General features: G+C 34.9%; 2 protein-coding genes across 2 annotated transcripts; both read right to left on the bottom strand.

The window, feature by feature from the left end:
- Window positions 1-2,867: 2,867 nt before the first annotated feature.
- LOC106365919 (bifunctional aspartokinase/homoserine dehydrogenase 2, chloroplastic) lies at window positions 2,868-8,083 on the bottom strand. The gene is made up of 18 exons (XM_013805435.3): window positions 7,869-8,083; window positions 7,483-7,714; window positions 7,016-7,396; window positions 6,827-6,915; window positions 6,446-6,749; window positions 6,308-6,360; window positions 6,015-6,223; window positions 5,835-5,922; window positions 5,632-5,745; window positions 5,393-5,491; window positions 5,085-5,279; window positions 4,888-4,970; window positions 4,269-4,494; window positions 4,034-4,179; window positions 3,818-3,953; window positions 3,646-3,729; window positions 3,459-3,551; window positions 2,868-3,352 (listed from the first exon to the last, which is right to left on the bottom strand). Exons 2-18 carry the CDS (start codon window positions 7,703-7,705, stop codon window positions 3,107-3,109), a joined length of 2,769 nt encoding a protein of 922 aa, XP_013660889.1. The 5' UTR covers window positions 7,706-7,714; window positions 7,869-8,083; the 3' UTR covers window positions 2,868-3,106.
- A 3,384-nt stretch (window positions 8,084-11,467) lies between these two features.
- LOC106362646 lies at window positions 11,468-11,839 on the bottom strand. Its single transcript, XM_013802514.1, has one exon. The coding sequence runs from the start codon at window positions 11,837-11,839 to the stop codon at window positions 11,468-11,470; it is 372 nt and encodes a 123-aa protein (XP_013657968.1).
- Between the last annotated feature and the right edge of the window lie 235 nt (window positions 11,840-12,074).

Raw genomic sequence — 12,074 nt, 5'->3', positions numbered from 1 at the left:
AACATTTCGTAAAACTTTTTTGCATCTATATTAGGTTCTTCATTTTCATCATGAGCTACGAATGCATCAGCTACCATATCATGAACCCTATCATAATCTACCATCTCCTCCTGATGGTAACTATGTTCATTATGCAAATGATGATCAACCGGTTCTTTTTCCTGAAAATTGCTATTACTACTACTAGCTTCATTCTGATCATAATTAAAACCTTCTCCAGATATAGTAATTTGCCGTGAAACCTCTATTTATTAAATGCTTCCAAACATTTTCACGGTTTGCCAGTTTCGAATTGTTGCATTTCCGACAAGGACAGAACATCTTACCACTTTCTTGGGCGAGCGGTGTTGAATCTGCTTGATGCATAAATGTCTCCAGACCCGCAAGGTATTCTTTCGTCACTCTCCCGTTAGCATCTCTATGCATATACATCCACTTCCGCAACTCGTAAATAGTCCCGGAGCCAGCCATTTTTTTTCTTTCACGTTTTTTGTTGTTGGTGTGTTTAAAATGATGTTCAAACATCCATATTTATAGGAAAATTCGAATCTGGTAGTTGTAATTTTGTTATGAATTTACGACGAAAATTAATTAGGTGGGCAAAAAAAACGTGTAACACCTATAAAGTTGGTGGATTCAAAAATTTCCTCGCTAAATACACGTAAACTATTCCCTCGTAAATACCACGCAAAGTTTACGTCGTATTTACGAGGAAATAGTTTTTCCTCGTAAAATACTCGTAAAATTACATCCACTTTACGACGAAACAGTTTTGTCGTTACGTTACGAGGAAATAACGATGACTTTAGTTTTTCACGTAAATTCGTCGTAAACTCGACGCAAATTTACGAGGATTGTTTTTCCTCGTTAATTTTCGTCGTTAAACATGTGTTTTCTTTTAGTGATAGACTGAAACAGAAACGCAATAGCCATATTGTTTTTCTCTTCATCTTTGTTTCCAGGATCGATTGTTTCCCAAACTTTACAAACTTTAAGTGCTATCTTCATTCTCATGGACCATACGGTGTAATTTGAAGAAGATAGCATCAGAAATTTGACAGAGGAGGGTCTAGCATCTTTACTCATCGCGGATTCTTCCTTCACATCGCCCATGGTTGTGTGTGTGTGTAGTTTCAATTTCTAAGTAATCTTTGTATGGCTCTGATACCAAATATTGTCTCAGGGTTTTGCAAGATCACAAACTCAAGAACACGTTTAATAAGTATCAGATTCTAATTAATCACTCAAAGGATAAAACTCACTCAAAACCTTCAATCACAATCACTCATAAACTCATAGGTATTAACCACATATCGGTATGCTCTTATATAGAACTTAGGAAACTTCTACTCCTATAAGATAAACACAAATCATATATTTCCTAATCACTTTAGTAAATCATATCCTTATGTGATTAGGATAGCTTGCAACTCAAGCTAACTTCAAGTTTATCCTAACAGTAAGGTACTAAGGTTGCACACCTATGAGGCTATGACAGATAGGAGGAGAACGACTAGCAAGGATTGGATTTAACCGTTCAGATGCTTGTGATTATGTTATGTTAAAAGAAATCTTACCAACTCCAGAATGTATAGGTTGCAAATAAGCTTCAGTAACGCACGAATGGTATTGTATCTTTTCAATAAGTATATCAGTATCCCTTATATACTAAAGCGTAAGTCGCCTGGCGAATCAGATATTGACATGTGGAAAATTATAAAAAACAATTAAAAAAACAATTAACTAACCACTTCCTAATTTTTCTCATAATTTAAGCTACGTTGATTAATGACACATAATTTATGCTCTTCAAAAAACAATAAAAAAATTAGTTATCGACATCGTAAAATCTAAGGCAATTGCAAAATTTTAAAATTATAAATAAACTTTCTGTAAGCAAAAATAACTCCACGATCTATAATTTCCTGAAACTGTAAGTAAATCCCTTGAATTTCTCAGATTCCTAATTTCATGGCACGATTTCAAATTATTTTATCGTTTATATATCTACTCTCTCTTTCTCTTATTCTTAATGGTTCCGTCTCTTCATCATTTTTCTGGGTTTTGAGTGCAGCAACAAATATTAACATAGCTTTTTGAAAACTTTTAATTCTTTTTTTTGAATAACCGACAACTTTTAATTCAAATTCACTTTTCTCTTCTTTTCAGAATAATACTATCTTATTCTTTTTGTATGATCCATCTTAAAATTTTTTATGGATTAATCACAGGAAGACAAATGAACAATAAAGTTGCACAAATAGAGTTCAAGAAATCATACCATGCACGGAAATACTAAAGGAATTGTTTACCATTTTTCTTTCACTTCTCGGAATAATACTATCTTATTCTTTTTGTATGATCTATCTTAAAGTTTTTTATGGATTAATCACAGGAAGACAAAGGAACAATAAGGTTACACAAATAGAGTTCGAGAAATCATACCATGCACGGAAATACTAAAGGAATTGTTTACCATTTTTCTTTCCGTTGTTATATTGCTATTGAGTTTTTTTGTTTATTATAAATTTATAGTCATAGGGAAAAATGAAGGCAGCTTATGCTGCCATTAAATAAATGAACGTGAAGATGACATATGGCTGGTGCTGGTAGGACGAGATTGAACGATAGGTAATATTGTAAATATAAGTATTTTAGTTTATTACCTAATGTAAATTGTTATGGTTTTCTAGATATATTATCCATAATTTATGTCTTTCGACACCTAAGAATAGTAGAGCTAATTAAGATATGTAGTGTTAGTATATTCTTAACCCATTATATTTTATCTTTAATACATGTTCAATATTGATTTTAAATTTCAAAAATTAATATTTTTCCCCACCGAACACTAGTACATTAGAATGTGCGGGTAACATTCTCCATGCACGTTTTATTAAATAGCAAATCGTTTATTACTGCATCAAACAAAGAACATCAAATCCAAAAAAACTAGTTGCTATTGTACATGTTTACCACAAAAAAAACAACAAAGATCAGCTACGAATAAGTGTAGAAATGACCAAGCAAAATGTTAATGATCCGTAGAATCGTAGCTGATACTTTTAATACGGAGATGAGCAAAACTGATCATTTTCGTAACCTGTTAAGACGGTGCACCTAGATACGATGCGAGCCTTAACATGTCGCTGAATATACCACCAGCCGTGACTTGAGCACCAGCACCAGGTCCTCGGACAATCAATGGATGATCCTTGTATCTTGTCGTTGTGAATGCTATTATATTGTCTGAACCTGCCATCTGTGCAAATGGATGCTCTTTCTTGTATCTTCGTAGCTCCACTGTTCCCTTTTGGTTTACTGCGTCCACCACTCCAACGTATCTCAGGACCTGAATCAAGAGTTTACATATATATAGTTGATATGGTCAAACTGATCCAAGGACATGCTAATTAGCCGGTTTAAGATCATTGGAAAGTTATGGTGAATGATCTTACTTCCCCGGAGTTCTCAGCTTCTAGTCTTTCTTTTGCTAGGTCTCCGTCGTACTGTGGGAGTTTCTCCATGAATTCTTCAGCGGAAGCGCATCCCTGTAAGTAGATTGACAAACACAGTGGATTAGATGTAGTTAACGATTTCTCAGCTGATTCTGAAGTTAATGAGATGTATATAAAGATGGTTTACTTTAAGTGGTTCTGGGACGAGACTTCTAATGGGAAGATCAGCGAGGTCCAGTTTCAATCCAGATTCTCGAGCGAGAATTATCACCTGCACAAAGGAAGCGTATTGGTTCCAAGAGAGGGGCTATCATCAGTTCCAGAACTTTGCTGCATCAGTTGTTTGATACTCTATTTACCTTTCTTGCAACATCAGTTCCAGATAAATCATCTCTTGGATCAGGCTCAGTGAAACCTGCCTTCTTTGCTTCAGCCACAACCTCGCTGAAACTTCGATCTCCAACAAAGTTGTTGAATAGATAACTCAAAGTTCCACTGGAACAAAAACACAAAGACAGGTCATCAGATTCACCACCAGATGGCAAGTCAGAGTCAAAATGTGGCAGAATCATTACCTGCAAATGCCTTCTATGCGTAGTATCTTGTCTCCTGTCTCAAGGAGACCACGTAAAGTGCTGATAATTGGAAGACCAGCTCCAACAGTAGCTTCGTAGAAGTAATGAGTGTAGGATTTCCTTTGAAGATCTCTCAACTTCAAGTACTGAGTACAGAAACAAATAAACATCCGTCAAGTAAAAAACCAACACACTCATTCAAAAGATATACTAGTTGATAAGAAGAATATAGCACCTGATCAAGGGGACCAGAGTTTGCTTTTTTATTTGGGGTAATGACGTGGATTCCCTTCCGTAACCAACCATAGTAATTGCTTGCAATGCCAGAGTCTGCAGTACAATCAACCAGTACAGTGTTGGGGATAAAGTGATTTCCATGCACTTGTTGAGTGAATTTGTCCAGATTGGCCTCTGTGCCCTTCTCGTTTAGAAGTTCTCTCCACCGTGACAAATCAATTCCACTGCAATAAACAACATCGGTACAAGTCATGTAACTGTAAAACAGAGAAAAATTATCCGCACCTTGAAACCAAGTTATCACCTGGTCAGAGAACTTCAGTTTTACAGGCATTGATTTTCTACTCATTATAACAGTAATAGTAGAGAAGAAAGGCGAAAAGGCATTTCACTGATGGTATCATAACAATCAGGGGACAGTAATGGCCAGATATGCGAAGCAGGAAACTAGGTAAATCATCTACGTTGCATATTGATTCTTATCAAGGGTTCAGGATTTTTTTTTTCTAGAGAAGAGTATAATATGCAGTAATACCATCAAGAATGAATCAATATTTCTTTCAGATAAAATCCTGCACTGCGTCAGAATCAAGAAACAGTACAGAAGTCATTCTTACATATCACTTAGTAGCATAGTTTTTGAACTAGTGATTCCCAAGACTCGTAGATCAATATTAAATTCTTCTTTCAGGACACCAGCCTGGAAAACATAATTTAATGCTTAATCAGCTTCTCAAAGGCGGAATAGTCCCAGAATGAAGGTAATAACATTTTAAAAATAAAATAAAACACGGAAAGCATTATAAAGTTTTACCTGGTCCCTCAGCTGATCAAGTAATGTCGCACCAATCAAGCCTGGTCCTATGATTCCCACTGCTAATGTCGTTCTTGACAAGAAAAACCTCGAATGCACGGCTCTCAATGCCTTTACGCTATCCTCACGTTTGATAACTACAGTAACGTTGTACTCCGAACAACCTTGAGATATAGCACGGACATTAATATTAGCCTGCAAGTGAGATGCAAAGACAAGCAACCATGAGGGAGCAATTTAGCAAGAAAAACATAGTATAAAAGATGTACTAGTCATTTTCTGGTTACAATATTGTACAATATAATCACCTTTGCCAGAGCACTGAAAAGTGTACAGCTAACTCCAGGTGTGCTAGCCATTTTCTGGCCGACTGCAGCTAAGATGCTACAATTTGGTATCACTTCAATCTGAGAAAAGAAAATGCTATTTTCAAAATAGTGAAACTTCCTAGACAAAATTATCAAATGTCTGCCTGATTATATTACGCAGGGGAGACTTGTGTCATCTTTAGTGGAAACCAAAACATAGACCAGAGAGAGAGAGAGACCTGAGAAAGACGTCCAGCTTTTAAAGCTTCACTAAATCTCGATCGCAGTGCCTCCGAAACAGCGTTTACTTCCTTCTCAGGCACAGCAAAGCATATGGAATGCTCACTGCTAGCCTGAACAATGAATATGACAATGGTTTAAGCAACTGCCAATATAATGAAGAAAATTGGTATAACACAAGTAGATTTTGAAATTAGGGCACCTGTGATATCATAATCACATTAGCTCCAACATCTTTTACAGCTCCAAAAATGTCACTCGCGGTACCAGGTACACCAGCCATTCCAGTACTATCGTAATGAATTGGAAGATGTGAATTCAGCCATGTCAGTTCCAATTAACATAAAGAAAAAATCACACATCGACGACAAAGAGAGCTTACCCTTCAACATTTATGAGCGCCAAATTGTCAATGGTTGCAAAACCTTTGACAGGAGTTGTCAGTTTAAGGTCACAATCATCTTCAGGAGGTTGGCAGATAATTGTTCCCGGTGCAGAGAGATTGAAGATATTTCTTATCACAATTGGAATATTATATCGCATCACAGGAATGATGGTGCGAGGATGTAAAACATTTGCTCCAAAATAGGACTGCATAAGAAAAAGTTCTGATCAGAAGTTGTAGTTGGCATGATGAAGCTCCATTATGTAAGATAACAAGAACACTAGGTTTACCATTTCCCAGGCCTCTTGATAAGAAAGTGTCTTCAGAATCACTGCCTCATTAACTGCAGAACAAAAATTCTCATCAATATCATAGTCACATTACGGGAATAAAAAACATGAACTAGATGGAAAAAGATTAGGACAGACCTTTACGAGGATCTGCGCTGTATACACCATCAACATCAGTCCAAATTGTTACTTGACGAGCCCTCAAAATAGCACCGATTATAGCCGCAGAGAAATCACTCCCATCTCTTTTCAAAGTTGTTGGAATGTTTTGTGGAGTGCTAGCAATGAACCCAGTCGCAATAATTATCTTCGACGGATTCAAGGAAAACCACTTATCGAGCCTCTTTTCGGATTCACCAAAATCAGGATCCACCTGATTAGAGCTGGTAGGATTAACAATAAGCACGTCTCTAGTATCCATCCACTTGCACTCAAGACCAGTCTACAGACAAAAAAGAACAGAGATGTTACAAAACGCACAACATCAGTCATTTATCATACAATACGAATAATTCAAACCTTTCTGACAACATATGATAGCATCTGAGCAGACCAAAGCTCCCCATGTCCTGCAACAAAGTCTGAAAACGACTCTGACGCATGGCCCGCTGCAAAATGAAAAAGATGTCAGTTCAGACTTCAGACAAAAGGAAAAAAATAAAACATAAACAAGAACATCGAGAAAATGAAAACCAAAACGATTCGTACCTATGTATATCGCACGAAGCATTGCTGTAAGATTACTAATATCATCATGCAAATGCGACAAGAAGCTAGCGAGATCATCCCCATCGAGAAGGTCACGTGCTGTTAACCGGTGCTTTTCGAGTACAGCTTCCAACGCAGATAAATAAGAGTCATCACGTGACTGTGCCTTGCGGATTAAGTCATACATCATATCTGTCACCTTGGACATCGCCGAAACAACCACCAGCTTCCTCTCCGAGTTATCGTTGATTATAACCTCTGCAACGTTCCTGATCCTCTGAGAGTTTCCCACACACGTCCCGCCAAACTTGTGAACACTCCACATTTCACCTTTCGGAATCTGAACTCGGTCCACTGCGTTCTCCGTCGATACACCTGCCACTGAAACCAAATCGAGCAAACACATTCAACATTTATAGAATCTCAAAAAGGTTACTTAGCAAAGATGAAAATCAAGAAAACCTAACCAGTAGTCGCTGTAGCCGATAGATGAAAATCCGGAAGTTCGCATCGAATCAAACCGCCGCCGCCGCCGCCAATCTTCCGCTGGAAACTCGTAGTGGAGACGAGCCGCCGCCGGGAACAAGGCGGTTTCGAGACGCGGACGAAGCATTGCGGCGCGAAACACCCGAATCTAATCGGATTGCTACTCGCCGGAGAAACAGCAAATGACGGCTGAATCGTCGCCATAGATTGTACCTAGCAACGAATCACAGAGTTTCAGGGCTTCCAACGACAATGAAAGATCCAAATCATCGACAGAAACTCAATCTCTAATCCGATTTAGCTACAACAGTGAGGTGCTAAAACCCTAACGCTTAACAGGAAATTAGAGAAAGAGAAGAACACTGACAATGATATTTTGTCTTCCGGCGACGCTACGGCGGAAGAAAGCAGGCGTTTCTCAGTCGCGCGAGAGATTTGAATTTTTGCAGTCAAAAAGGTGTTTTTAGAGTTAAACTGAGACCTCCTCACGAGTACACCCACCACACAAGAGTGAAGAATCTCAAAGAAGCGGCTGCGCGATTGTCTATCAACAACAAATTGCCACGTGTCTATCTGGGTTACGAGAGTTACGTTTTTGTCCCTATAAACTGGTTGTGATTGAAGGCCTTACTGGGCCCATTTTCAATTCTTTATAATATCTACAGATCAAGTTTGGGCTTTTGGGCTCATACGAGAAACTCTATTCTAGTTCGTGTGTTGGATGGAGGCTTCTTTTTTGAACAACCAAAACAAAAAGAGAAATCTTCTAATAAAAAATTACGAGAATTAGAAATATAGAACAAAATTTACTTCCATTGTCCTAATAAAACGGTTTATCCCATTTTTGCTTTAATTACATTTTCAATTATCAAAAATAATCAAATAAATAGTTTTTTAAACCAAAAAATTATTTTTTAAAAAAAACAACCGATTAAATATATTACTTAAATACTCTTATTAGTTTAGTAACAATTTTTTGCGTTTTAAAACTTACTTAAGCACTTCAAATATTGGTCTACTGGTATCGGAGTTCATATTCTACACAAAACATAGTGGAAATCAAATATTATGGTTTGTTAGACAATTTAAGTTTATTAGAATTAGTAATATAACTTTCACAATATATTCTGCATCTGAGGAATATGCGTGACATCTACTGTTGTCAGTGTTTTCTAAATTTCTGTTGAATGCAATTTATACTATTAACATATTACTCAAAAACTATCTGAAGTCAGTAGAATATTCTTTCGAATCTATTGGCTTGTTTCTACGTATGGCAGAAGTAGAAGTGTAGAACCGTAGAAGATATGATCTACATAGAATCATGACCAAATCTCAAAAAAACTTGGAAATGTAGTTATAAAATTTGCAGAAAATAATTGCAATTTTTGTTTATTTCTTTTTCTACTTTAAATCAATTTAAAAAAAGAATTTTTTTATATTTATCTCTTTTTAGTTTTTATTTAATATATTCAAATAACTATCATATATGTAAATACCCTAATATACACATTACAATGATTTACATCATTAAGATTAAACTATTGAAATATTTGATAAAATGTCATCTTGGCATTTTCTTAAATAGAGTAAAGAAATTACTTAAATATACTAATATGCATGCATTTAATTAGTACACTGCTAATTAAAATGTAATAAGTTAAATTCAAATTTAGACTATATAGTAATTTGATATTTTTGTGGAAAACCATCTTAAATTTTGAGCAACATTAAAATATACAATTAAAAAAAAAAGTAAAGAGATTCAATTTGGTGAAAATTAATTTATTATTAGCTTATTATTAATAACCTATCATTATTTTATCTAAACAGATGATTTTGTATTATAGTAAGTTCATTGTCTATTATTAGCGTTTAATAACGTATGTAAGATATATATATATATATATATAACTTTAAAAAATTTAGTAAAAATAAAATATTTGTTCTAATAAAATTTAAAACGGACTTGGAGGTTTTACTTCTTAAATTGTTTTCTTTTAACTTTTCTAAATATATAAAATTTCATTTATTTGTATTTTAAAATTGAAGTCGATGTTTTATTGGGTTTTCATTATACTAATGAGACAACATCATATATTATCCCATTAGGATAATGATAGTAAAAAAAAAAATCTGTATTTCCATTTTTTCCTAAAATTAATGTATCATACGAATCTTTTAAACATTTATGATGTATCATGATTTTCGAGCCTGGTATATTAGACCAATCCAACGATTAAACTGTTAACCGTCAAGACAACAAATTTTTATTATTTTTTTACGGCGGACATCAAATTTTATTCATAAAAAAATCATAATAACATATACTATAATATATAAGGGATATATTTATATATATATATATATATATATATATTAAACTATTAAACCTCCGGGGTATTTTATAATTATTTTCACATATATTGGGTCTCTCTCACAGCCTACAATAAATAAAATAAAATAAAGTAATATAAATATTCGTCAGGATCGTCTCAAATTATATTAAGGCTTTGTTCAAAAAAAATATTAACTATATATTAAACAGTGTAATGAAATAATTTTAAAAGTCTTATATTTGAGGTTTCCCTTCTACTTATAAACTATAAATTTTTTAACCCAAATTTATATATTTATTTTGAAAATTTTCTTAATATTTTTGTACTTTTAGACTTGGATCCTGTTCGACTGCTCCGTTAACGATGCTATTAGACGGCCTATTGGTTAGTCATTTCGTAATTTATCTCATAGTATATCAAAAGGGTCGGTAAACCATTTCGCGGTAGTTCTAAAATAGACATTTCGTTGTATATTAACGTGTAGTGTAAATGTCTGCATGCATGCCGGGCAATCATTTAGTAAAATAGTCCTTCCTATCATATCGGTTTAGACGATTCATACAATCATACTGATATTGACATTTACCTAAAAATATCCAAACCACATTTCCTCTGATTGTTTTTTGTTTTGTTTTCATAGCCGCCTAAGATTAATATAGAATCTTTGGGCTGCTTAGAAATAATGACACATTCTTTATTCATTTTCTGGTATAACTAAAAATTTAATTAACATTCCTTGCAAGATTAGGTTTTGTTGGGGTTGATCTATATGTGTGGTTGGCGTCATGACCATTAGCTCTCAGTTTTGGTCGCCTACGGCTATTACCGTGTTCGTGTCACTAATCTAACTTTGAATTTTGATTTATTGTGTGATCACCTCTTACGGAAGAGGTAGAAGAGGCAGAAGAGACAGATTTTAAATAAAAGTGAATCCCCCATAATTTTAAATTATTTTTTTTTGGAAGGACCAGTCTTAAAAGGCACCCGTTATTGATGTTCTTAGTTATAGATACAATAGTTTCATTCAAACTTTTAACTCAGTGGCCAAATAACAAAGTAGTTTGATTGTTCCAATATTAACATTTATTAATTAGTTTTACACGGAAACATGAATTGGTCCACAAAAGTGATTGAAACAATCAAAAGCCAATATAAACAGAAGACCATCGTAGAAAGTCTGATCAATTTTGTCCTTATCTCATCATGTACTTTTTCAAATTTTAGTTTAGTGGTACACAAAGAAACAAAAAACATCCCTCATTTTGTTCATATCAAACGTAAACTTTAGAAAAAATGATATTGAGTTTTTTGGCCCCCTCCTATGACATTTGTGGTTGAGCATTATTATTGTTGACAAATCTCGTGATATTAATTGCTATATATGGGAAATGTGTATATCGTATTGTCACACTCAATATAATCATTTATTGACTATAGTCGAATATAATTTAGGGAATTTGCACCCAATAACCAAACAAAAACCCAAAATTAATTAACTGGTCAATTTTACACTCTTTTTCTTCTTCTATTTCTATCTCTCTCTACTTTTTCTCTACAAAACTAATTTTCCTTCAATATCTTTTTTTTTTCAACTCAACATTCTTAAAATATTATTCCAAAAGATTGATTACACCATAGGTTTATCAGCCTCAACATAAGTTTGAATCCAAGAAGGCATAGTAGAAAACAAAACAGAGGAGTTACTCTCAAAGTTAGAAGCCTCTTTTGCTACTCTATCTGCCACTTCATTCCCTTGTCTACTCTTGAAGACTACTCTGTGATCACCTATTTTATCCAGCTTACGAAGGATATCTGCAGTGTAGGTGCAGATGCTTGGGCGATAGCTTTCCTCCTGAATGGCCTGAATCAACTCCTTACAGTCGGATTCAAAGATGACCCTTCTGTAGTTGAAGCGTACCATGTTGAGTAAAGCCCATCTTAGCGCTTCAGCTTCAGCTTCAATAGGTGATCTCAAGCGACTCAAGGATCTCGCTCCCATCCATAAGACACAGCCCACATGATCTCTTAGAACCCACCCCAGCCCGCAATTTTCTTTTGATTCATCCTATGCTGCATCACTATTGCATTTCAGCCAGTCTTGTGGCGGGGGCTTCCATCTTTCTATCTCCTTCATGATCGGTATTGTACTCTCAGTTTTAACCTCTAAATCATTCCTTTTTTTCCATTCCTCCATGTCCTCCTTTGCTCTGTTCAACAGACTCTGGACATCATAA

The sequence above is a fragment of the Brassica napus genome, chromosome C1 (genome assembly GCF_020379485.1).
Source record: "Brassica napus cultivar Da-Ae chromosome C1, Da-Ae, whole genome shotgun sequence".
Classification (NCBI taxonomy): Eukaryota; Viridiplantae; Streptophyta; class Magnoliopsida; order Brassicales; family Brassicaceae; genus Brassica; species Brassica napus.
Note: the sequence above shows the minus strand (reverse complement) of the source record. Positions and strands in the feature narration are given on the sequence as shown.